We start from the raw sequence: 26,238 nt of genomic DNA, 5'->3' as shown, positions 1-26,238 counted from the left end.
CTGTTTTTCCTCTAATGGCAATTGGTTTAAATTGCAACTGGATGTTCCCACACAACAACAATTCAAAGCACAGATCAAAATCTACTTCAGAAAGGTTAAAGAAGAATAATGGTCCAGTCAAAGCCCCGATTTAAATCTGATTGATCCCAATCTTTGGTATGAGTTGAAGAAGGCTGTGCAAAGAGAATTCCTCATATCCTCAATTCCTGATTTATTAACTGGAACAATTTTGTGTTGAAGAATGGTCCAAAATCATGCCAAAAGCTCATTGATAAACATCCTAATCAATTAAAATAGGTTATTATTGCTGAAGGTGCCTCAACTAGCTATGAATTTCATTTTCCTTATCAGGGTATAAATACTTTTGAATGAGCATTTTGGATTTTTGCAAAAAAGTTGCTTTAATAAATAATTGTAGACATAACTTTTTTCCTCATCCCCAAAAGCAAAATTATGCATAAAAGATTTTTCCTAAAATTTCTAAATTTCTACTTGGATATATAAACTTTTATACAACTGTATATAATGTAACACAGCAGGGTGTAATAGAGTAATATCCTCCCTGCCTAAAAACAGGAGTTAATTGTTTTTGTTTAATTGTTTTACTATTAATTATCCCCTGCACCTCCAATTTCTGTGTGCTGGGTCATTTTTAAAGGGGCAACGAACTTACAATATATATATATATATATATATATATATATATTATATATATATATATATATATGTGTGTGTGTGTGTGTGTGTGTGTGTGTGTGTGTGTGTGTGTGTGATATTATATATATATATATATAATTATATTTGATTCTCGATACACTCTGAAAGTAACACTGCCAGGCCAGTAAATCTTGCTTCCTCGATAAACGACAGTATAAGATTGTGTGCTGTTTCTTTGTTCTGCTACAATACAAGTAATTCATATCCTGCAGTGATAAAAAATGGTGAAACACTTTACACTGCCTGCCCAATCTGCTTTCCTCTCACCCCTTACTGCAAACGGCACCCAGCTGACAGGAAATAAGTGGAAATATGGAAATGAAATGATTCACAATTCCCCACGGTGTCTACAAATGTAATTACAGAGGAATGGACTGGGGTAAATGGGATAAAGGGGTAGGGAGTTCAAGCAGGGGAGTGGGGGTAGGGTTGTGAGTTTGCCTCTTTTTAAACTTTCATTGAGCAATACATCCACCCCTGCACAGACAACCCCCCATCACCAACACACACACGCACTCACACAAAATAGCACATTCAGAGTTAGGGTCGTGAGTATGTTTTTATGTTCATTTCAGGTCACCAGCCTTTTAAAGCTGTCAATCTACAGACCAGCATTCTGTATTCAAATTATTTTGCTAGTACAAATAGAATTCGTTTTCTGTTGGAACTCAATGAGATTATATTAAAAAAAAAAGTTGTTGGATTTGTATTTGTCACAGACAACACAAATGTCGTAATATTCACAATTGATGTTTAACTATCCACTCCCCTTATATTTTCCAGCGCAGAAAACTTACTATCGTAGATTTTTTGTTAAGTCATTTATCCTTATCCCTGCATGCAAACCTAGGCTCTTTTGATAAAGCTTGAACTTGTGAGTTACGTAAATTGTGTTTTTATGAATGATGTGCTGTTAGATACTCATGAAGCAGACTTTGGTTGGCTTCTTTAATAGTTTAGAATAGCACAGGAGCAGGGAGCACATCCCAGGGCTTGTTTTTTTTATCAGTGGGTTGTCCTATCACTGAGGGAAGACATCCTCCAAGTCAAGTGTAATTAAAATTTGGAACTCCACTTCTTTCTTATCATAATTCTGTCTCTCCTGCCAAGACTTGCGGGAGCAGAGACTATTTTCAGTATTCTGCCAACTTTCAATTAAAACAACTTCCTGCTCTTCTTAGATCCCCAGCCCCCTCTCTTAGCAAGCTTTTGGTGGAACATTTGTTCTGGTGCCATCTTTTACCATAATTATGTTTAAAGATAAGGCTGGTATCTGGATATATTGCATATTTCAGAAGGAGGTGGAGAAACATGGGTGCATTCCTATGGATGATATGACTTCAATCTTAATTCAGTCTTGTATGACTGGAGTATTCAGGAGTTTAAAAAAAAAAAAAAAAAAAATTTGGTTGGTACCCTTTTAGTAAACTCCATTCAACTATGCAAATGGAATTATCTCTTCAGCACTGTTCAACTCCATTCATAAGTTCACTGCAAGGTTTTCTTAGACCTTGGAAAATATGGAAGCCTTGTATTTTAAGCTCTCAAACAATATTGCTGAGTACACAAGCACACACACTGTCATCCTGTGTTTTATACACTTCCATTCTAATCTTCAAATCAATTCTCCTATCGCTACTCTGCTGTATAACACACATCGCCCAGATGGATCTCTGAGCCGTGATTTTAAATATCCATCCCTTTGCAGACTAGCCAAAAACTAATTACAACAAGGGCTGAGGCAGAGCTGCTCTATGGAGTCCATCCCACAGGTGAGGATGTGAATTGAACTAACAGGCTGTCACTGTTAGACCCCAGGAAGGAGAATTACAAAGCCTGGACAGCCTTGTGCTTTGTAGGTGGGAAGTGCGACTCAACGGTTTTCTAATGGGCTGGAAATTGGCAAGAATTGTCTGTAAAAATCACTGGGTTCTGATAGAATTTCTAACAGAGTAGCTTCTGTCAGGGCATTTGTGGCCACATTATACGGTTAGAAATACGCAAATAGACCAAGTTAATGCAGACTAGACGTTAGAGAAGAGGTTTTTATTGCTTTGCTAGTAAACAAGGGGTGATACTGATAGTACAGCAACTGTTGCATAATGGAAACATTGATTTTATTCTTTAAATTGGTTTATTGTTTACATGGGTAAATTGGTAACAATAAATATGAGAACAGAATTTCTGTTGGCCCATACCACCACTGCAGGGTCTATCACTGAGAATATCAATACATAAAACAAGGTCCACTTGCTACAAAATATTTTTCTGACACTGCCCCTGAGGGGGAGATGATATATCCGAACTATCCTGCAGCTTTGCCATTCGCCACTGGTTAAAAAACTCCTTCGCAAGGCTAAAGGATATTTTGCTTACTTTTGACCGGATTCCTACAGTACTGCTTACATTTATGAGAAACTGAAGCGCTGTTCAGTAGCTTTTCATTTACATTAATATTGATAATAGAAATAACCTTGGCAGAGAATAGGCTTGCTTTTTGTCAAAAAGCAGGACAACTTGATCCCAGCTGCTTCTTGTTGTACCCTACAAGTTCACAAAGCACGATCATCAATGTTTCAGTTATAGACTCAGGTTACTCCTTATCCCTTGGCAGAACCTTAAAGCCCTATATTATAGAAGGCAGGGGTGTGCTATAATTAGTAAGCAAGCACAGAAGTTGGTAGAAGAACACATGCTAGATGACAGGGAACTAGCCTACTAAACATTGCTATGTACTTTCACTAGAAGAAGGTTTTGCAAAAACCACCAATTCCTTATGGTGCCCTGCCCTTTGTAATAGCGGAGGCATGAGGCTTGCTGCCTTCCAGAAAAAAGCCACATAGGGACAAGGCGGTGCTGTGGTGGGCAGCAGTCTAAAAGCCTAAAAGCCCGGTGCTGATTACATTCAGTGACCTGCCTCCAAATCCAGCCACTAGATCACTAAGTTGGGTGATAATAGCTCGTAAAACTAATAGGCTGCATTATTCTCCTCTTTTCTATAGAAAAGAAGGTACTGAAAAGAAATATATGTAGGTGGGACTAAATCGGGGGAGCAATGTCATTCTATGTCTGTGTGTGAGTGTGTATGTGTGTGTGTGTGTGTGTGTGTGTGTTTATATATATACACACATATATACATATATATATAAAGGCAACAAGAATTTACTAATGAAGAAAAAATGATTCAAATAAAAAAAAAAATAATAATAATTGATTAAGTTTATTTACAGTGTTGCAGGTTCCAGAGTGTTTTTTAAAATGTGTCATTTTTCTTAAGTGCTAATAGTGGCCCGCAGTGCCTAATGCAACCAAACAGGTGGGCCCCCACTTTTGTCTCCTTTCCCAAAAATAAGAAGGGCAAAGAACTGATTTATTGTTTTGTTTAGTTCTTAGCTTGTTTTTCATACTTTAATTTGTCATATGAAGATGAGAAATACAACATTAATGATGAGAAATTGCTGCTGCTCCCTGCTACCTAATCACTTCAGGGGGTGTATTTCAAACTTCCTCCAGTGGTCAAGTTGCAATTAGACCCTGTGACCTACATTTGGCGATAGGAACATTCATCCACATCACACAGACATCTTATAAAACATCTAGGCTTTGTTGTCTAAAATATTAATACGGTCATGATGACCATTAAGAACATTCATTCCCACTTTCTCGAGGCAGTCTTCACAATAGGAACAACAGTGTCACCTTATTACTGGAGGCTTTTATGTAAACAGCACTGAAGATCTTAAAATGGTCATTTTGGTGCAACGGAACAAAAATATACAAATGTTGTACAAGCCTCTGTAAACTCCTGTTTTGTGTAAATACATCTGCTTGCTTCCATAGCTCCTGCTGAAGAGAAAATAGGCAGCACCTGCAAAGAATAATGGCAGCCGAGAAAGGGAGGGAGACACATTGCTTTATCACAGGGCTATGACTTGAAAGCAAAGGTTTCCCATTTTTCCATTGTAACTGTCGTTATACTTCACTGATCCACAACAACCCATTTCTCATCCTTTGTAGGAATCTTCAAAACCTAAACCCTTTGATATTCAAAGGTTATGTCTTTGCTGGACACTTACAAACTGTACAGATTTATTGCACAGCGAGTCTGGGACACAGAGGTGTGGTGATATGCTCTGGTTACAGTATGATAGCAGTGGAAGAGATGGAGTTTTGCACAAGGTTATACTGTTTCCATGTAGTCAGCTCTCACTACCTAGTGTGTCATTAAGCCTTATGGAAGGAAATAGATAAAGACAGGGATTCTGGTATGTTTGCATGCCAGGTTACTTTAGACTTCAACTACAGGTAGCTCTGGTTTCCAGTCCTGTAATCCTATAATTTTTGGAGAGATTTTGGATGTACAGCCCTCTGCATGAACATTTGTTTTAAAATCTGACTCAATACCATCTTGACAGAAATGTTATCAAGGATTATGGCATTAAAACCATCGGCTTTTAAGCTACAATCATATTTGATTTTTTTTTTTTCAAAACTGTATCCAAAGCTATGTAAGTGAAGTCCAAACTGAAATGTACCCAGTGAGAGATGCTGAATGTTAATTTGTTTTCTTCAGCAGATCACTTGGAAGATAACCAGTCCACAACACAGGTTACGTCTCTGTGCTGGACAGAATTTGACCAATGCACTTAATCTATCACCGTTCTTTGCTTGTACTTTATGATAGCAGCCTGGTTGCCTTCTTAACAACCTAGGGGGAGAAAATCATAGATTTGCCTTGTGATAGTGGAAGAAAACACTGAGCCTCTCCAAGCCTCCTGATTTACAATTCTAAACGGGCAAGGTCACAATACTGCAAATGAGGGATTCAGAAGCTTTTATTACTGCTTCATTGTACGGTAAGGGTCAACTAACACCCCGTAACACTGCAAGAGTAAATAAGATGCATCATTGACTATTTTGTCTGTCAGTCACCAACAAGCATGTTACCATTTAAAACTAAAGCTTTCTAACCACACACACCAATGCTAAAGAGTCTACAGTACTGTATAATGGCTCTTAAGCTGCATCCACTGGACAGGGCGATGCGAGCAAAGTCGCTGAATGTCAATCCACACCACTTGGAAACGATCCAAAAGACTGGAAATAAATACATGACCCCGCCTGTGAATTCCTATTGGACATACTGGAGATGGGCTGTCCCATTACAAAACAGGTCTTGTTTGGTTACCACCCTGACCTCCGGCAACTCCATTGTAAAATAAAGGTTGGACTCGTAAAATCTATAGATCAGAGTTATTGAACATCCCTATAGATCCAACAGGTTTATTGTGATCATATACTAGTAGTAATTGTACAGTTGTAGTCGTAGTATTTTTTTTTCATGGTACCAGTAGTAGTAGTAGTCTAATTTGAAGCTCGGTCAGCAGACAGCTGGACAATAGTAGAATAGTTGAACTGATATTTTCAACACAATTATTTTATTGTTATACATTTATATATACAACTTACTGCAATCTCAGTTGTGTTTCTTTACAAATTCCTTCTTTGATCCGTTTTGTTTATTAACTTTTTAAAATATTTTAAAGTGCAACATTATTATTATTATTATTATTATTATTATTATTATTATTATTATTATTATTATTATTATTTAGTCTTTTCTTTAAAAACAGAACTTGACAGATTTTTTTGTTTGTTTTTATATATGGCTCATAATCATCAGAACTATGTATGAGCTTGGTAATGTTGGGATGTGTCACATAGAATACAAACATATTGCTGGCTTTGTTTTATAATGTATAGAATAGTAGGACCTTGATAATATTTTTGTTTGTTTGGTGAATCTCCACAAAACTTCACTTTATGTGTATGTAAAGACCTTCATCTTGTCACGGATTTGTGCCACAGAACAATTTAGTGAACAAAACATTATTTATCATAAAAACAAAACAAACAAACAAACAAACAGAACAAAAAAAAAGCCATAGCTTAAAACTAGGTCACATTTTCAAGTTGGGTGAATGCGGGACCTTTTTTGTGACATTTTGAAAATCCAGCAAAAGTGCACATTTTTTCATTTAAATGGTGGATATACAGACTGCATGTATGCTCCGGTTTATTTTTGCTTATTAATAAACCTATTTTTATGCAAATTGCACAATCAGAAAGAAAATGTCTTGGTGCTGCTAATTGCACCACCTGCAAGCCACAACTACTGTACTACATACAAATCGCAGTACCCTACTCACCAGAGGCACCAACATCTTCTACGATGTTCACCCAGGCATTTTCTTTCTTCTGGATGTCTTTATAATCGTTCAGTTTGCAATTATATAATAACAGATACTGCTGCACCTCATAAGTTAACTTTTCGTTGTCCATTATTTATTTTAACTAGTTCTGAGGTGTGACTTGTTTTGAGGCATGTCAAGAGTATTAAAATTGCTTCTGATTGGTCAGTGTCATTCAAGTTGTGCAATGAAAAAAAATAGAAACAGGTTCTATTTTAGCACAACGAAATTTTCTAAAAGTGACATCGCTCGTGTTTCTCGCTGCTGGTGTGGACACTCCCATTTGACTTCTAAATTACTCGCTCACATTGCTTGCGTCCAGTGTGGATGCAGCTTTACAGCTTAATACTGAGTCCTGTATTGAATCTGTTTGCTCCAATAGCTCCCCAAACAATTATTTTAAAAGAATCTTACTGTTTACCATGCCAGGCAGTGGATCCCTTGGGAACCTTTGGATTCACATGGCTTCCTCTACACTACCGTACAGTAGCTCAGGCATACAGCCATCAAGACTCGATTCCCCAAAAGCCAAGTACATTTTTTGCTATGGCAGATCAATGTTAATTCTTAACTTTGTGTGCAGCTGTCCCAACTCTTAAATGTAACGATATTCACGTCACAAAACCCCTTTTTTTTTTTTTTTTTTTTTTTTTACAGTAGGGAGACTTTTGACATTGTGTGTAATTTCTGAAGCCTGTCACAATACAACCAAAGAAAGGAAACAATTCAAACTGACCAAATGCATACCCCAAAAACACATGTTCAGCAATAATTGTATCATATATCACTCAATACTTGACTTGCTTTAGAGTTTTATTCTTTTAGCCATAGTTACAACATATTTAGTGCCGTATGTTGTTAAATAACCTTTTGATCTCTTAGAACAACCAAAGATCAGAACTCTACAAGACAGAAACGAATACCAGGCAGCTGACAGACTGAATAAAAACACCAACTAGTCATTTTTGCTCCTAATAATTTCCGCTGGTGGTGCATCTCTTTGAAGGCAGTCAAATAGTTTCAGGACTCTCTCACCCATTTAGTGTCTGGTCTACCTTATATAGAAAGCTAATGCCATTCAAAATCCAGGTTTAGAACATGACATCAGTACTTGATGTTTACCTGACTTCAATGGAGCTACACAGAAGATGTAGGGCTTAGTGGCCAGTGCCACACAAATCTCTTGCTTGTTACACACAGATATCACATTCCAAACTGCTCAAGATAGAGCCATGCCAGCTATCAACAAGGTCCAGTATGCATCACACAATTTTTGTGCGGTCCTACTGCCAAAACATCAATACATTGCGTCTTCATTTGGTGTCCAAATCACATTTTACAAAGAAACTAAAGTCAATTTTAATAGCTTTACGTAAAAGAGATTATTTTGGGTGTTGCATGGACTCAAGAACTTTTATTGTAGAATAATTAGAGTGCTATGTGGCAATGTTGTGTTGTGTCCAATAGCCAGGCATGCTTGAATATGCCACATGCAACTTGCAGTCAGCTCCAATACAGCAGGAGCAGGGTGGTAGCTTCCCGTGCACAGCCAGCATCAGACCTGTGAGTCACCGTCATCACACAAAGAGCTGTTATTAGTCTGTGGTTATTCTAACCAGTGTGGCGTGAGCAGTTCCCTGTTAAAAAAAACATTTTATTTCCTAATGAACATCTTCTCTGGAAAAATGCAGTGTTCTTCTTTTTATTATCTGTCTCTACCAGAAGTCTAAGTAAAAAAAAAAAAGTTTGCACTTTCGATGTGGTGGATTACTGCATAGCTTTGATAAAAAAAATCCTCAACAAGAAAGAAGTGCATCATCATCTCTCACACCCAATGACTGTCACACTGGGTTCAATCACTGAAGCACATTCTATTACCGTACTGTAATGCTTCATACTGCCATGTGGAATAAACAGCATGTCCAATGAAGAAGTCCTTAGGAAAGGTGGGCATATATATATCCTGCATTGATTTTCCTGCATATATAGTGTGTGGACATGGGAGTGCAGTAATTTAATTCACATGCAGTTGTACCGAGATTCCAACTGAATGATTGATTAGCAATCGAGTCTCAGTACAGCTGCATAAATGCAGCATGTTTCACTCACTCGGGGTTGAGTGTTCGGTGTGTGGAGAATGGAGAATGGGTGAAAGAGAGAGAGGACATGATTTATATTATATACAATTACAATTGCTATGGGGTGCTGGAAGTGCCAGCACGGCACTTGTGTTCTGTTCATCCTGTTCTGTTTCTCTATTTGTTTTGGGTCACGCGCCGTTTATTTTGTAACAGTGTTTGTGTTTTGTTCAACCTTTATTTTCTGTATGTTTATTAAATACTCGCAACAGCGCGTTTCATTCACCATTTCACCACACAGTGCTGTGTGTTCCTTTTTGGTCTGACATCACCACTAAAGCCAGCTTGTTCACAATCGCTCAAGATGAAAATCTTGTAATTTGATCTGAATGGGTAGCAGCCTAATGAACTATAAACACTGCTTGACATTCATGGATTTTGAGTACCTTGCATGCTAATTTCTCACAAAAGTCAAGGCAGTTATTCCAAGGACCAGCAAACTTGGTAGTTGACACAATTTTACAAAAGTTAATTTTTTTTTTCATCGCAGTTATTCCAAGGACAGTAAACTGGTAGGTTGTCCTGAACATCAATTTTACCCCGATTACTCCCCCCCCCCCCCCCCCCCCCCCCCCAATTATGTTAGGTTCCTTTCTAAATAAGTAAGCCTTTATATTTACATACTTAAATGTGTTCAAAACCAGGAGCTTGTCTGTCCTGCACACACCTTGCAGACAGACAAGAAGGCTTCAGTATTCAGTTCCATAAATTCAGTGTAGATGTCACCAGAAATTAAATGAATCGGTAATTTAACGCATGAGAGAAACAATGACTCATGCTACACAGATATGAAAGATTGTCCACGTTTATGTATACTTTAGTTTATACAGTATTAATACAGTAGTTACTGTATTTAGTTTAAATATAGTATCCCACGAGGTATATAAAAGTAGAAACAGTGAACTGGCTGTTCAAGATCACTTTAAAAGAGCTTGTTTTTGTTTTTCTGTGCCATTAAGAGTTGTGGACAGGCTCTCTCTGGACCACAAACTTGCTCTGGGAATTAATAATCATGCAATATGACAATGTTGCTCTTTTTTAAGTTAAGGAAATGACACAACCTCCACTGGATGTAACAAGTCAGAAAATATGACATCACTGGAATTCAATTTCTTCTGTTCAGAAGGTCAAGAAGAAATGGGTTCTAGGACTGCAGGGACCACCGCGTTCAATTTCTCAACCCTGACTGACATTTTTTAATAATGACTAAATAAATAAATAAATAAATATTTTATAAGACAATATGAGCTGCTGTTACAACAGTAGCTGATGTAAATCTAAGAAAGCAAAGGGAACTGAATTATGTAAATGTTTTGTATATCTGAAATTAATTGTATTGCTTTTATAAAACAAACATGCAATACCTTCATGCTACATTCATAATGAGTGATATAATTCAAGATCTCTTGAACACCCTGGAAAGTTTGCTTCCCTCGTACCACATGTATAGCCTGCAGTTAAAATACCTTTTCAGGGTAAAATAACTAAGGCAACAACTAATAACACTGTGTATACTCCTTCAGATCCAATGAAGTGCTAAGAGAGAGGGGTATCCAGAGACAGCATGTCTTTTCATAAATAATGCACCTCTTACCCTTTCTACACTGCAGTTAAACAAGCCTGCTTTAGCACTAGGGAGAGAAAAGATGCTGCCCAGTTGATAGTTTCAGCAAGGAGCAAATTCTTTGGATATGTGTAGCCTTCCAGAGTAACATGCAATTTATCATATGCACCCTTGATTGGAGCAGAAAATGAAACCAAGTTTTTAAATAATCCCAATACTATACATGGTACATTCATACATTAAGTACCCTAACTAGTGAACGGGGGGCAAGAGTTTTTCCACTTACATTCCTCTCTAAAAGATGTGATTATAAATCAAGGTTGATAAAGTCCATCTGCAACTTGCATGGAGCCTGTAATTTTGAACAAGAACTGTAGATGACCTGCATTAATGTGCAGTAGGTTTTGCTCAATATAAAACATCTGAAAATCCAATGTAATCTCACAGCCAAAAGCACAGTTGGTGTACGATATAGGTTGTGCTGTAGACCCGTAAAGTTAATTAAATGCACACACCCTAAAGCAGTGATATTCAACCCTGACCCTTGAGATCAATTCCAGTCCTGGTCTTTATTCCAACCAGCTCCTAAATTAATTAATTGTCTCTTAGCAGCTTCAATTGACTACATTAGAACCTGCTTGGAGTAAAAACCTGGACTGGATTAGAGTACCACTGCCCTAGGGTGTGTATAATCGGAACAGGATGGAAACAGAAACATTATAGAATGTTAATATATATTACAGACACAGGTTTATATCAACAGGAGTGAAATATAACATTTGAAACATGGGCCTATGCCCCCACCATTACCCCAGCTTTCAGGATACATAATGTTGAAAAACAACACCTTCCACCAACCCTTTGTTAATATGAATTCCGATCACTTCCCTACAAAGAGAGGAGGGATTGGAAAAAATGAAGGCCTGGCTGCATCGACAAATGTGCCTGTTTCAACATATTTTGCTCCCGGCTCCCAGACAGGTGAAGCACAGCAGAAGAAGGGTTACAAGCTATTTACTGTCAAAGGTGCTATGAAATGCTCAAACTCACATACCTGTATTTAGACTGCTTGTAAAGACACCAGCAGAAGAATGTAACGATCAACCTTACATCTGTGACAGATACAGTGGAAACGTTTGATCTCCTATATCCTTTTACAGTTCTTCTCTATAACTGAACTCTTAATTGAAAGAAAAGGCAGCAGAAAGAAAAGGCAGAAAGTGTGAAACACATATATATATATATAATATAGTCATATATAGTATACTATATTATATATATTATATATAATATATAATATATATGATGTCTGTAGTACATTTTCTTCAACTCACTGCAGTTAGTAGAAATAAGAACATGAGCAACCAGAAGAGACTGAAGGAAGTATTAAAAATAAATTCTGTTCCTGGGCTTTATTTGTCTATTAAATATGAATTACGGTGTCACTTAGCGCAGACCAAGCAAATGAACATTACTGAGAGGGCTTCTGGGACAGTACAGCAGTAATACTGCTTTGGCTTCTGAAATAGAATGCTTTCTATTTAGTGCACAAGCAGACCATCAGCAGTACAGTATTTGGTTGGTAAAAGGTGTGATTGTTTGTTTTTTGTCATTGTGACACAATGGCTTGTGGTGAACTTAGACCAGGAAGGAAATCACAACAGTACTGTGGTATGGAAGCGCTGATGCGCAAGATTATTAATAAATTAACAAAACAAAAGGTTTACACAAGACAAAACACTCAAAACAAAATGACACGACGGCCAAAACAGACAGACAAAACAAACAACAGAGAAACACTAAATAAAACAAGTATCGCACTGGTATAAATCCAGCACGAATAGCAATTGTATTGATCTGTCTAAAGCTTACTCCCGACTCTCTTTCCCGTTCTTTCCACACTGAACTCCCAACCCTGAGTGAGTGATATATATTCACACCAACAATAACACACTACATTCAACATAAAACACAAAAATACGAAGAGGGGTGAGGCACACTGCCACAGTCACCCATGATAAATAGCATTTCTTAGTGCAAAGCACCTGCCATTCGTGGAATTAATTTAATCATAGAGGTTGCCAAAAGAAAATTAAAACAAATGTGTTGTTAGTTTGTCAGAGTAGTAGCTAACTATGCATTTTTATTTTCCAAGCCTACAGCAAACACCAAGGCCAATATCTATGTTGCTGTGCTAATGGACATAAAAATCCACTGAAAGTGTCCCTGAGTGTCTCATCTAGTAAAAGCATGGCTATGTGGTGTGCAGGGTGAGTCATAAAGTCATAAAGTCAGGAGAGCACAGGCTTCTGCCCAGGCTGTGTGAAGTTGCTGTGTGGGGACTTGCTGTGTTGAGGTGAAAAATAATTGAACACTAAAAATAAAAAAGAACAAGGAATATCCATGGTAACAACATATCAAGTTACTGAATATATTAGTAATGGGCTCTTAGGACTGAATGGCACAAGGTACAAATCCTTTATTTATCCTTCTGTCTGACCACCACCCCGCCCCCTTCCTTGCGTCTAGGTCTCTTGACTCTCCCCTTTGTGTGTGTGTGCACCAGTGGGCTCACAAAGCCATGAGAAATTCTGCCCCACTGCATTGTGTACATTTTCCGCTCCTCTAAGTTCTCATAGTTGGGCTCCTCCATACTAGTGTGAAGCCACAGTCGCTGATTGATAGCCACTGAAGTGAAAGGAGTGAATTCATCTCTCTGCTTCTATCTTTTGCTCTGTAACTGCTGGCACTGGTGGCTTGAGCATTACCTGGTATGACATCCTCCCAGCTGCTGAGCTGAGGAATGCAATTAGGAGGCAGCTCTGAAACCCTGTGCAACTGAATAAATGAGCTACCTTTGCTTTTATTTTCTGACCTGCTTGTATTTGCTTTACCAAAAACCAGTGTTCCATTTTTCCAATTAACTCTCACAAGAGACCAAAGCAATCTACAGCTATGTTGGTATGTGTCTGTTCCCACAAAGACTGTGATTGTGTGGAGATGTTAATGTAAACATAATCATGGAAGTGTAGTGTTCTTGTCTGCAAGATCTCCGAGGTCCTCCGAAGCAGTAAGGAACAGTTGGAGCTGAATATCAATATACTAATTGACAGAGGGACTATGTTTACAATCACATTTCAACAAATACATTTCAGGACACCTATGAGCAAGCCTTGTGCTTTAATTACATGGTTCTCAGGGGCTTCAATACTATGATAAGAATGACTTTGTGTCTATTTGGCGGGGCGGGCGGGGCGGGGCGGGGGAGGGGCGGCCCGGGGGGGATGCTTCATTCACTACAGGATTGCTTTTGGGTATGACCCTAAAACACTGAGTAGTTCTGGAAAAAATGTCTTCAGAAATGTCATACACTTGAAGCGCTTAGTTGTTGCAGCTCAGTAATGAAGTGCAGATGAGAACACTCAGGTTCCAGCTGGCGCACCTGAGAATGAGGTCATTAGGATTCAAAGTGTCGGTACCCAAGATAACAAAAATAATCCCAACATTCTGTTTCAAGGTAGCTATTAAGATTAGGCGGTGCAGAGGGCTAATTCCCTAGCCTTCCGTGCCTTTTATCTTTCGAAGCCTGGATTCAAAGCTGGCTCAAATGGCATGTGAAATGAGTTGTCAGAGGAAGCTCTAATGGTGCCTGAATTTAGCCAGCAGCATTTTCTTTACAAATTAAAAATAAATAAATAAAACGGACATAGGTCTAGGGTTCCATTTGAAAAGTCTAAAAAGAAATACTTTCTGCAGGTAAAAGGTTGCTGGACTGTTGATTTTAAAACACCTGACTCCCATTTCTTTGTTCTAACCAGTACTCCTCCCGCTAATATTGAAGGACAAGAAGACTGGGAAATTAATCTGTCATGATTTTATGCTAATTTGTATGGCACCCTACCAGGGGCCTTGTAAGTGCCAACTCGCTAACAGACCGTCATCGACTTCAAACTGCTGAGCTCTGGCAAACAAACATCTGTCAGTTATCTCTATGGGGGAAAGTGATACAACACCACTGGAGCCTGCATTATTAACAAAAGCAGACAAGCTGGGGTGCTGTGTGTAGCTGTTGCCATTACAATAAAATGATTGCTTCAGCACTGAAACTGGCTGCAATGAGAGCCTTCAGCCATAGGCCTAGTGCAAGCAGGGCATCTGTACTTGTTTATTTATGGGAGAAATGGATCACATTGTCACCATATACTGTAAAGGGGTTGATGCAATAAAACAGTAGGTTTTGTGTTGGTTGTACAGCAACAGGATTGCTTCTGAAGTAGGCTATAAAGCAGTTTTCACTCTGCTCATGTACTACACACACAGAGCATACCAAGGCAACAGATATTCTCAATCTACCCCATCTGTGCTAGCTAATAACACCCAGCAGATCATATTTTTATTATTGCCAAAATGAGCCATTATCAGAAGTTGTACAAAAAAAATAGACACATGTATTGCAATGACAAGTAGCTCAACAGGCTCTGGAGCAAGCACTAATTATTGATCAGTATTACAGTTTAACATCTTTATTAAACACAGTACAAGATCATTGGGTAAAAGGCACTTAATAACATGTGCATAAGTAACAACACAAGACCAAAGAAACTATAAATAGAATGAAAGCAACAGATGCGACACAGAAATATGCAAGCTGATAACCTTCAGTGCAGTAGCCTCAAAACAAATAGAATGACTTATGCAAACATTAGTGGTGCATAGTATTGATATGACACCAATCAAACCAATTAACAGCAAGTACAAATACTATTAGTACATAATGTAATCAAACTAGTACCCCCCCCCCCCCCCCCCCCACCAAATACAATAATATAAATCTTTGGTTTAGGAATTGACTGTGTAAAATGTATGATACGGTGTCAGGTTGTCCCCAGGTAGTCACTGTTACCAGAACCCTGGGATCCAATGTGGAGTGTACATCTAAAAGCAGTGACAGCTATATAGTTTACTACCAAAATACTCAGCATGACTTTCAACTCAAAAGCTAATGTCTTCCAAGAAAGTATTTTTGATTCGTCTAATAAAACAGTTATGCTTTTTTAACCTTGTCTCTGAAAATCATTATGCTGATGGATTGTATAGCACTGCCTGGATTTACTGACTGGCACAGGTATGAAATGTCAAAGCTAGTGTGCAGAATCATCCTGTTACAAAAAAAAAAAAAAAATCAATAAAACCTCACTTTTTGCAGGGAGATAAAAGAAACCATTGATATCATAGAATCTAAGCCAAATGGAATGTCAACAAGGCTTGTCTTCTGAGAAGTAACAGGATTTAGCAGACATAAAGGAATTATATTCAAGTGTGGGAGAATGCAGACTGTTGGTTAAATATGCTTGAAACAAACTCCACTTCTCAAATCCACTGAATTTCCACCGTGCCATTTATATGCCCAAAACTTCAGATGAATGATTTTTAGCAAAAAACAATTAACGCCTTTATGAAATAAAATGGTGTTTGATTTGTTATACTAATAACGTGTGGCCCTAGCTAAGATCTTACTGATAGGTTAATCACTGGCTACAGCATTAAGCTCTCTTGGCTTGAATTATTATAACTGGCTATTCACACCCAGACATGTTGTACATTATTACTTTTGTATAGTGCCAAGATTCAGTGCTGTGGGGCGTTAGGGTTTCTGTGAGGAAATTGTTAGCAAGGTAAACTCAGGATACCTCTTCTACAGTCAGATGTTATAATCTTAATGCACAGAAATATTTCTAAGAATTGAATTGGGAAAAAACAATTGCCACAAACAATAAACACTGTATTTTCATGCCAGGCTAAATTGCTGGTGAATTCACTAAAATGCTGCAGGGTTGTGGAATACTCTTCTTTTACTGCAGCACTGAAAGCATACTGCTGACATTTTAAACTACTTTCACTTCCACCAGTCTAAATGATTGTGAGGAGACTGTTCTCTAAATGTTTCTCTAGACAACTGTACCTATTCTACTTGTCTAGTCTCCCAAGGTGCACTACGTATTGTATCTGGCACTGAAGAAATAATGACCCTACTTGTCAGTGAATGTGTTGATAAGAGTGTGACACATCAACCTGCTCTCCTATCAACCCGCTCAAAGCTTCACTAGTTTTACCCACTTCTTAGAACACTCGGCAAGTGGCATTTTGAGGACGCCTGTCAGCAATTTCACAAGAGTGAACCGGTCCAACTGGATCAACAAACTGTCATCAAAAAAACAAACATCAGTATCTCCATAGAGAACGAATGAATCCTAGCCAACAATCTCCCTCCCTACCTGTGATGTATAACCAGAGCAGAGCGCCTCGTAATGGATGGTTTGGCAGTTCATTCCAGGGTCAGTCAGAAGCCGGCCATCCAGGAAGGGGTCGGGCCACAATACCAGATGTCATCGCCTTAATGCGGTAGGTGATGTGTCAGTCTCAGATTGGAGGATATGTGATTGGCCATGCCACCAAAAGAGGGCGTGACTGAGGTTATTTAGGGGAAGTGGCCCAGTGATCTGTTCCTTGGTTACTGAAAGGACCCGAAGATGAAACAGAAGAGTTATTGTATTATGAGTGTATTCGTGTTTTGTTCATGTTTGTAAGTCTAACTGTTTCTGTTTGTTCTTGATAAACGGCTACCGTCACTTAAGGACAGCACCCAATCCGGACTTCACTGCACTCGTGTTCACTAAATAAACTGTGTTGAACCACTTGCACTTCAGCACTCACTCTGGACTTGTGATCGTGTTTGTGTTCTGTGTGTCTCTATACTGTATTTATTACCTATAACAAAAACATTGTCAATGTAAAAAAACAAGTTAGAAAAAAGCAACAGCCATTTAAAGTGATGATATCAAACACAAAAGCCCAATTTAGGAGAAGCAATTGAAGCAACCTTGTCAAGCATCAAGCAAATAGGCACAATTGGAAAGGTGTTGGGGCCCAACATTCACACAATTGTTGCCTCTAACTTGGCTTCTTTTTTTGATCGCCTATTTGCTTGATGCTTGACAAGGTTGCCTCATTTGCTTCTTCTAACTTCTAACAATGTTTTTGTTATAGATAACACTTATTTTTTTACTTAATCAAATAATGAATAAAACAAGAAAAGCTATTCGAGAATGTTTATGGTAAATAGACAGGATAGTAATAAGTATATAAAGTTATATAAGAGAAATGAGAAAAGATTTGAAAGTAAAATAATGATAGAAGGAACTTTTGGACAGTATTGAAAGTGTAAATATAGAAATATTTTTTCTAACTTCTAACGTTCCTCTCAATATATTTCAATGAAACTGGTACTTTTTTTATAGGTATATAAATGTAAATTGCTGTGGATAAACACATCAGCCAAATCAATTAATATGACGAGTACTTTTCTAGCTTGCTATTTATTAATTTATTTATACATTTGTAATATAAACATGTATTCATTTCTACATTTATTTATTTAAAAAATATGTATGTCTAAATGTATTTATTCCTCTATGTATTTGTTTAAATTATTTATTTATTTCTACCAAATAAATTATTCCTTTATTTTTTTTTAATTAAACGAGGAACTACATTTTAACAAACAGGAAACCAGATATTTTCAAACAGCAAATAGAGCATTTCTAGAATCAAGCAGAACCTTCAGGTTTTCAGCCAAAGCTGGTCAGGCTTTTTTTTTTTTTTTTTTTGTGCAATATGTCCTGTTTTAAAACATAAATACAATGTTTAATATAAATGGTGTGGATATCAAACTGCCTGCATTCCCTGGTTTATTTTGATGTTGACCAACATGTGGAATCACAGGATTGGTAGATGTCCAGTTATTTAGCTTTTCTGTTTGAAAAGTCGCTACACACTCTTTAAAGTAAATGGAAGAAGAAGAAGAAGAAGAAGAAGAAGAAGAAGAAGAAGAAGAAGAAGAAGAAGAAGAAGAAGAAGAATTTTACCTTAGTTTGTCGACTTATATCTCATTGTGTATAAGAGGTATTTACGTTTTTTTTTTTCACATTTGATGTAAGAAAGTTTCAGACTTTTGGTACTGGTACAGATGGTATTTCTAAGTGATTTAGTTTTGCCGCTGCAACATGGTGAAAACAGCAAAACTCTTGGAGCTGTATAGAGACTCATGGTAGCTTCAAACAGGTTTTTCTAACTTGTATGAGGAACTACTGTTCCTCTGAATTTCATCATTATATACTTATTTCACTGAGCAATACACATCATTGTGTACTGCCAGTCCTCCTTTATTATTACTGTTGTCAAGTCACATTTGGACCAGTACTTTGTTGTTTGTTGTTGTATTGAGCACTGCAAACCACTTTACCATACTTAAACATATAGTACATCTACTTGGGAAAGTTTCCAATACTAGGTAATTGTGGTTCATTTTCAGCTATTGTTTGAGCTTTCTGCATTAGAAATATGCTGCAATACAAGGACTAAAAAGTTACTTCAGTTATAACACCCCTCCCTCTCTCCACTCAGTTCAACGTGCTTCCTCAGGCTCTCTGTACACCTCATGATGAATTGTACACAACAGAGCTCTTTCTGTCAAGGGTGTCAATGCCAGTAAACTGATACCTGCTCTTCCTCTGAAGCTGACTGACAGCTGTATTGTACCTGCAGTATTATCTACACCCTCAGTCTGAGAATGTCTAACTGAGTACTTCAAAAAGGCTTTATATCTGCAAATACAGTCACTTTTAGGTTGCTGATGCATTTTAAAAGACCATAATCTTAATTTTCAGTTACAATTTAAGGGAAGTAGCTATGCCCTTGGTTCAATTCCTGCATAAGTTCATGGCAATAAGCCTTTGTTAGGATTTTACTGTACAGCTATAATGAAATCTGTTATCGTTAACTCATTTCTCCTGAGTATCAGCTAACCCGGCCTGCACATGTGTACCAAAGAAATTCCATTCCATTTTTTTCAAGGAATTCCCAAATGAAGACCCAAGCTTGAAGGAACATCTGTGTCATGGGCAATCACCTCAGCATACACAATGTTATGACAAGGAAACATTGTTAAGTGAGGTTTTATGGTTGCTACTGAATATACAGAAACATACAGGACATGCAATTCTGCATATACTGTATAGGAACCGTAATGCTCTATGGATATAATTGTGTGTGAAAATACAGTTTGCTAACTGGAATGAAAACAAACAAAAAAAAACAGTAATCCCACTTGTTCATGGCTTAAAGAAATAGAGTAAGTGATTCTCTGACACAATAATCAGCAAACAGAAAGTGTTATATTTGCTAAATTGTGACAGGTTCATTGGTGAAAGTTTGGTCAAATGCACAACTAAGAGCCTCAGTTAACGCAGGTTGTGTGCTGTGACCCTGAGATGAAATTGATAGCGCTGAAAGTTATCACCCGTCTACAGTGCAGACAGCATGAGCAGACGCTAGCTACAGTGCACTTTGCCAAAAAAAGAGGCCAGTTTAAACAATACGATAATTGGAATTTGTACATTTTGATTTTGAGCTCTTAAATTGTTAACTCTAATTAACAAAATGAATAAAAAAGTGAACATTAAGCTAAATGACACAAGCAAAAAAAAAACTAAGAGTGTTCCCAAAGTTGTGAGGAAAAAAAGTGGTAAAGGTAACTAAAAACAACATTAACACATGCACTCACACTTAAATGCAATTACTCATCCCTACATGAGTATCAGCATGTATTAAAGATACTGTGTACATATTTTTTAACCCTTTTGCAAACAGCCTACACAACAGAAAGAAATTGTAACCATTTTCCTCAGTAGAATAATATATTAATTTTTTTTTGTCACGTTGCATGCACCTGCCATCTTCTGAAAACTTTCAAAAATAATATAAGCTCAATTTAAACACCACGTGTTGTATTACACGTTTAAACCCAGCGGCTAGGAATTATTTTGGAATTATTACTTTGTTTCTGTCCGAGTGTAAAAGCTGTGTATTGGATCAAAATGTTTTTGGATTCAATTTCCCCTAAATGTTTTGGCACAACAATTAAAATATATAGTATGACTGATGCAATCAGTATCCCTGAAGTGATACTGTAACACATGTGTGGGTCTACAGATGGTTTTAACAGTTCAGCTCTTAAGAGAAAAAAGAAACGAAACCTCTGAGAAAGGCAGAAGCAGGTGTTACTTTTTCATGAAACTGGAGGATGATAATTAACAGGGATAATAATAAACATAATCATTCTGAAAGTGGCAGGAAGAACACTGCATGTAATTTTGGCTTGTGAAAATGTCTTTTTAGGAAGGAAACTACGCACATCATGGGGCAGGTGAAGTTTCAATCACAGGGTTTTTCAGGCTGCCCTGGTACATTCCATCAGAAATATCAATGGTGCTAAGCTAATTAATACAGCACAGAAATACAGAATTGAGTGAGTATTAATTGGTAATATAATAAACAACGCTCATATCCACAGGTACTGTGTTATTGTTGTCAAAAACAATGCTTAGTGCCAACAAATATGGATCCATTAGGATTTACTAGTATATTTGTGCTGATCAAATAAAACAGAACTTTAACTTGGATTTACTTATAAAATTGAGTGCAAATGTTAACAGGTACAAATAAAAATTGCTGTGCAAATGTCTTAGACATTTGGGGGGGTGGTTATAGTACCGTTGAATCAACCTGATTTAATACTACAATAGATAAAATCTACAGAACGTTTTACCACTGGGTAAATGTGATGGGTTAGCTACTACAACTTATTAGCTGCTCATGTAGTTTACTTTGAGTTGTTGTGATCACATGTTTTTGAAGATTCTGATCAATGTGAATTAAAAATTGCTAAATGACAAGCTTGGTTTCTTCTCACCCAAACTAAGCTGTATTAATAACAGTCAAAGTTGTTAGAATAGTGGAAAACACTAGTGGAGTCTTTGAGTAAATTCTTGATGTTCCTAACATCGATATATATTGCAACTCCTGAATGTGTCTAAGACATCTGCATAGCAGTGTGTGTGTGTGTGTGTGTGTGTGTGTGTGTGTGTGTGTGTGTGTGTGTGTGTGTATATATATATATATATATATATATATATATATATATATATATATATATATATATATATATATATATATATATATATATACGACCCTTTTTTTAGACTGCCCCGTTTCTTGCGACCTGCCTGTATCTGTTTCAATTAAAAGCCTACACATAAACAACCCATCACTGCAGACTACATCAAAAAGGGGATTGTGCGTACATACAAGCAAAAGCCTACAATAATAAATTGCTAAGACACAGGTGAGACTTTTACGTCCCACTTTTACTTTAACTTTTAAGTTTACGACCAAACACAGTACCTAGTAGTAATATGTCAGTGTTATCTGTATTGTGTTCTCGGTTAAACTGATTACGAAGAATATCTATATAAACACCAGACAGCAGTTGAAAATGTTCGTGTTTGTTAAGCAAAACAATGAATACAGGTAACACCAGGCGTCTTAAAAAGAAGCAGAACAAGTTTTGGGTTTTTTTTTTTTGTTTTGTTTTGTTTTTTTGTTTTTTTTTTGTTACAACAGTTTATAAAGCAGGCTAGGCTGTATTGCATTTTAGTCACTGGATATAAGGAAAAAAGCAAAATGCAGCAAATTAAGTCAACACATATACACTCGTTACAAATGTTAAATACTTATTTCATTTTATTTTTTATAAGACCTGGAATTATCTTTGGGCATTCATTCTGCTTCATAGCAAATTATATTGATATGCCCAATACGACAATACGGTACATCAGAACTCACAATAGTAGAAACCAGTCCGATATGTTTATAAACAAAAATAATTATGTATATTTAATATGTATATTTAAGTATATTTCGCTATATATATTATATTATATAATTCATTATTATTTATTATTATATTATTATTATTATTATTATTATTATTATTATTATTATATTATTATTATTATTATTATTATATTATACATTATTCCCATCTAACATCTGATTCCAACCTTTGGTAAGTAACAGAATGAAAAAAAAAAACGATGACGGCGAAAGCTTGAAATGCAACGTAAGGTCCTACCTGGATGGAACATACTTTGGAAATAAAAGATGACCAGAATAAAAGATCCTAAGCAAGTGGCGAGCACCATCCGGCAGATTCTGTTCATCCTCATCAACTCTAGCAGAGCCTGTTTCATGGCTGTCTGTGGAGATCTGTGTAGCGCAGTGGATGGGATCCGTCTGGGATTTCTGTGTAATTGAATTTTGAAATGCTGCGCTAAGGCAGCGTGTTGGTCCTGATGCTGCTGCTGACAGTTGGGGTCTCATTCATTTCAAGGCGAACCCTGGAGCGTACTATTCCTCTTCACACGCGGAACAGCAGGGGAACAAAGCTTGACCAATAGAATCCTTCCTGTTCATATCACCCCTTCTGAAAAAAGGGAATGGGTGCGTCCAATGAGTCAATGAAAAAAGAGTTTGTCTGAATGTCTTTTATCAGCTGGGTTAATGTACAACAGCGCCAGCTGGATCCTTGGGTTTGTTTCTTGAGTTTAAACTTTTGCTATATGCATCACTGCCGGCCTGGGCTACTAGGACTAGCAATAATGATGCATTAATTTTTTAAGCCAAACAGTTTGCCAATTTGTTAACGTGTCACCCCTGTATTTATTATAACCACGGCCCCTCTAATTTGGACTTCAAATTTGGAGTTAGCACTTATGCTCCTAAGTTTTATTACAGCATGTCAGTTCTCATTTGGAAAGTGTGTGTAATGTAAAATAGAAACCTCTTCATAATAGGCTGCAGTATGAAAGATTAATTCTGTTTAAAAACTATTCATAAACGGGTGTAGGCTGAAGTACTAGAAAAAAAGAAAAAAAAAAAACTAAAAAAAACATGATGGTTAACCGTGATTGGGAGTTTTGGCTTGCATTGTCAATTTCACGCTTTTTGCGATTGAAATTAGAAAAGTCATTTTTTTCATTGAATCTTTGTTTTATAAGGCGACTGATAAAGTTTACGCGCATGATTTAAAAAGACAGGTCAGATAAATAAATGCAACATAATGGTCATCTTATTGCCCATTTTACCAAACTCTTGGTTTCCCTAAATAGATAATCATCCAATATGCAAATACTTGCACATATATTTGAATGTTGTACAGTATCAAATATGATGCACGCAAATGTTTAATCAACTTAAAATCATCAGAAATTCTGATTCCAGATTTCTTGCCATGCCTGTGCTGGAGTAAGCACATCTAAATTGATGTGGAGTGGGCGGGTGCATCACATTTCAAACAACTAGGATAAGGGAGTGTTCCTGTTCTTTAAAGAATCGGTTTGCTACCAAATGCTCACAAACAATGTGGGCCCACCATCTTCCCTTACGGAAATAACCTACAGAAAGTCCTATAGTAAATTGGTCAAGTCCTATAGTAAATTGGTCAAGTCCTATAGAATATCCTATAGGATTACTTTAAAACCTTTTTAGTCCTATAGAGTGTCCTATAGTACTAAGGTAGGGATACCCTTTTGAGTACTATAGGAGGATATATATTTTTTAAAGAATCCTTTAGGATTTCTCTAAAACCTTTTTAGTCACATAATGTCCTATAGTACCACTATAGTTTCCTATAGGACATTTCATTTCTGGTGTTTGTATTTAGCCTTCATTTTTAGTGTTTTTTTTTTTTTTTTTTTTTTTTTTTCCTTAGAATTTGGGGCCACCTGGTGGCAAGACATCAAAACGTCTCTTTCAATGTTGAGCATATTACTGTTCTCGCGATAAGTTGTCCTGAAATTGGGATCACAGAAAGATTGAGGGGGTCAAGAAACAACCACATCACATGCAGACTTTCCATATTATAATAAATTTGCACCTCAGCCCGTCGCATTGAATGGCAGGCCATACGGTTGACAGATAGCAAAATTACCATTCAACTGAAGAGCAAGCTCTGTAGTTGAGGCAAATGTCATTATTATTAACTCATCAGCCGCTAGGAGGTGATCAATTACTTACATAATTTCTACAGTGCTTTGCAGCAAGTAGTAGAAAGTAAACAAAAATTTTGCATTTTGAAACTGTCACGTAAAATTATTTTTTGTTTGTTTGTTTTGTTACTTATATATTTTCTGTTTATATAATACAAAATCTAGATTTTGATATTTCTATAACATATACAAATGTCACTTTAAAGGGGTCCCCAAAAACTGTTTGAGAACAGCAAATCTCTGGATTGAAGCTGAGGGAAATGATTTATTTGTTTATTTAGAAAACTAGCATGAACAGATATTGGGAGTCTATTATTTATTTATTTATTTATTTTACAGGAAAATTGATATAGATCCCATATTATCAACAAAATGATTAGGTACCGTAACAACCTTCTTAAATGTATAAAAACTCTTGTGAGACACTGCACATGCATCGTCTGATAAATACACTAAACTATAAAACAGCATCATTGTAAGGTTTTATGAATGCAAAATGTGTCAGTGCTGGTTGCAGTGTTAAGATCCATAATTTTCTCACTTAGGTAGCTAAGTAAAGTAAAAGGAAACCTATACAAGTTATTTCTGTTTGTAATATAAACATAAAAACAACTGTTTATATATTTTTTTTAAATCCCAACAAGCAATTGGAAGATTAAAAAAAAAAGATTTTCCATGACATTTGTTTTCAATTTTCTCAACAGTTTCTAGCATTAATTTAATTTAATATGTGGCTTGGCCATTTTTATAAGGACATTTGATCAACCCTAATGCTATACCAGGTCTAATTTCCTGTGTAACACACAATGGTTTAATATACAGCAATAAAACTTCATAGGTAGTAAAAACGACTGTAGGGAATGGTTCTGTTCTTGTAATTTGGCATATACATCACAGGGGACTTTGTCTTAATCTCTTTGTAAGTGCTGAATCTCATGTTTGTCTAAATGAGCACCATTTCAATATGCGGTTTTCAAAAGCTGACAAATAATCAAAGTTTTGGACAGTATACTTATCGAAACCACAGTCCACAGTTTCCACATGCAAATCACAGTTAAATGCCTTATGAACTGTGTAGAAAGTGAGAGACTTTTTTTTTTTTACAAAGCAGACATCGTAGAGAACTTGAGCAACTTGATATGGGTAGAATATGATCTGGGTTAGCTTAACAAATGTCTTGTTCTTGTTCAAATTTGCTTTGTATAATTTTCTATTACAGTCATCACATCTTGGGGATTTTCTTCAACTCTTTAAAGTTTAGAGCAACATTTCTGACATCCACTGAAGGCAGTGGAGAAGTTAGCAGCATAGCAGCAGGGCATGTTGAATTGATATACTTTGGTGTTTATTAAAAAGTGCTGAATTTCAAGCCTGTCCTAGAGAGACCCGCCTCTGGAGGGAACACTCACTCTCTATGCTTCCCCAATCCTTGACCTCTCTGGTTAATACTACCTGTCCTGTGCAAAATTGTGTGGTGGTTTGGTGATGCAGAATGTCAGAAGCATATTTTGACCGTGGCCTCCAGAGGAAGTGAAATAATGGGCACCCCGGTCCTTTCTTCAGGACAGTGTCAAGAAGATTTAATGTTCAAAGACATTTATTGTTTTTTAATAAAAAGTAAA

General features: G+C 36.8%; 1 protein-coding gene across 2 annotated transcripts in view; it reads right to left on the bottom strand.

Moving 5' to 3' along the window:
* The window catches only part of LOC121319626 (carbohydrate sulfotransferase 11-like), a 63,336-nt gene extending 40,387 nt beyond the window's left edge, over positions 1–22,949 (bottom strand). Inside the window, exon 1 of one of the 2 annotated variants that reach the window (XM_041257235.1) lies at positions 22,702–22,949. In XM_041257235.1, coding sequence (XP_041113169.1) covers positions 22,702–22,819 — 118 coding nt within the window. In that variant the 5' untranslated portion in view covers positions 22,820–22,949. The remainder of the gene's footprint in view (positions 1–22,701) is intronic. The other variant, XM_041257236.1, reaches the window with a different exon arrangement.
* Between the last annotated feature and the right edge of the window lie 3,289 nt (positions 22,950–26,238).

This window comes from Polyodon spathula, chromosome 8 (assembly GCF_017654505.1).
Source record: "Polyodon spathula isolate WHYD16114869_AA chromosome 8, ASM1765450v1, whole genome shotgun sequence".
Taxonomy (NCBI): domain Eukaryota; kingdom Metazoa; phylum Chordata; class Actinopteri; order Acipenseriformes; family Polyodontidae; genus Polyodon; species Polyodon spathula.
This window is presented reverse-complemented; position numbering and strand designations above follow the sequence as displayed.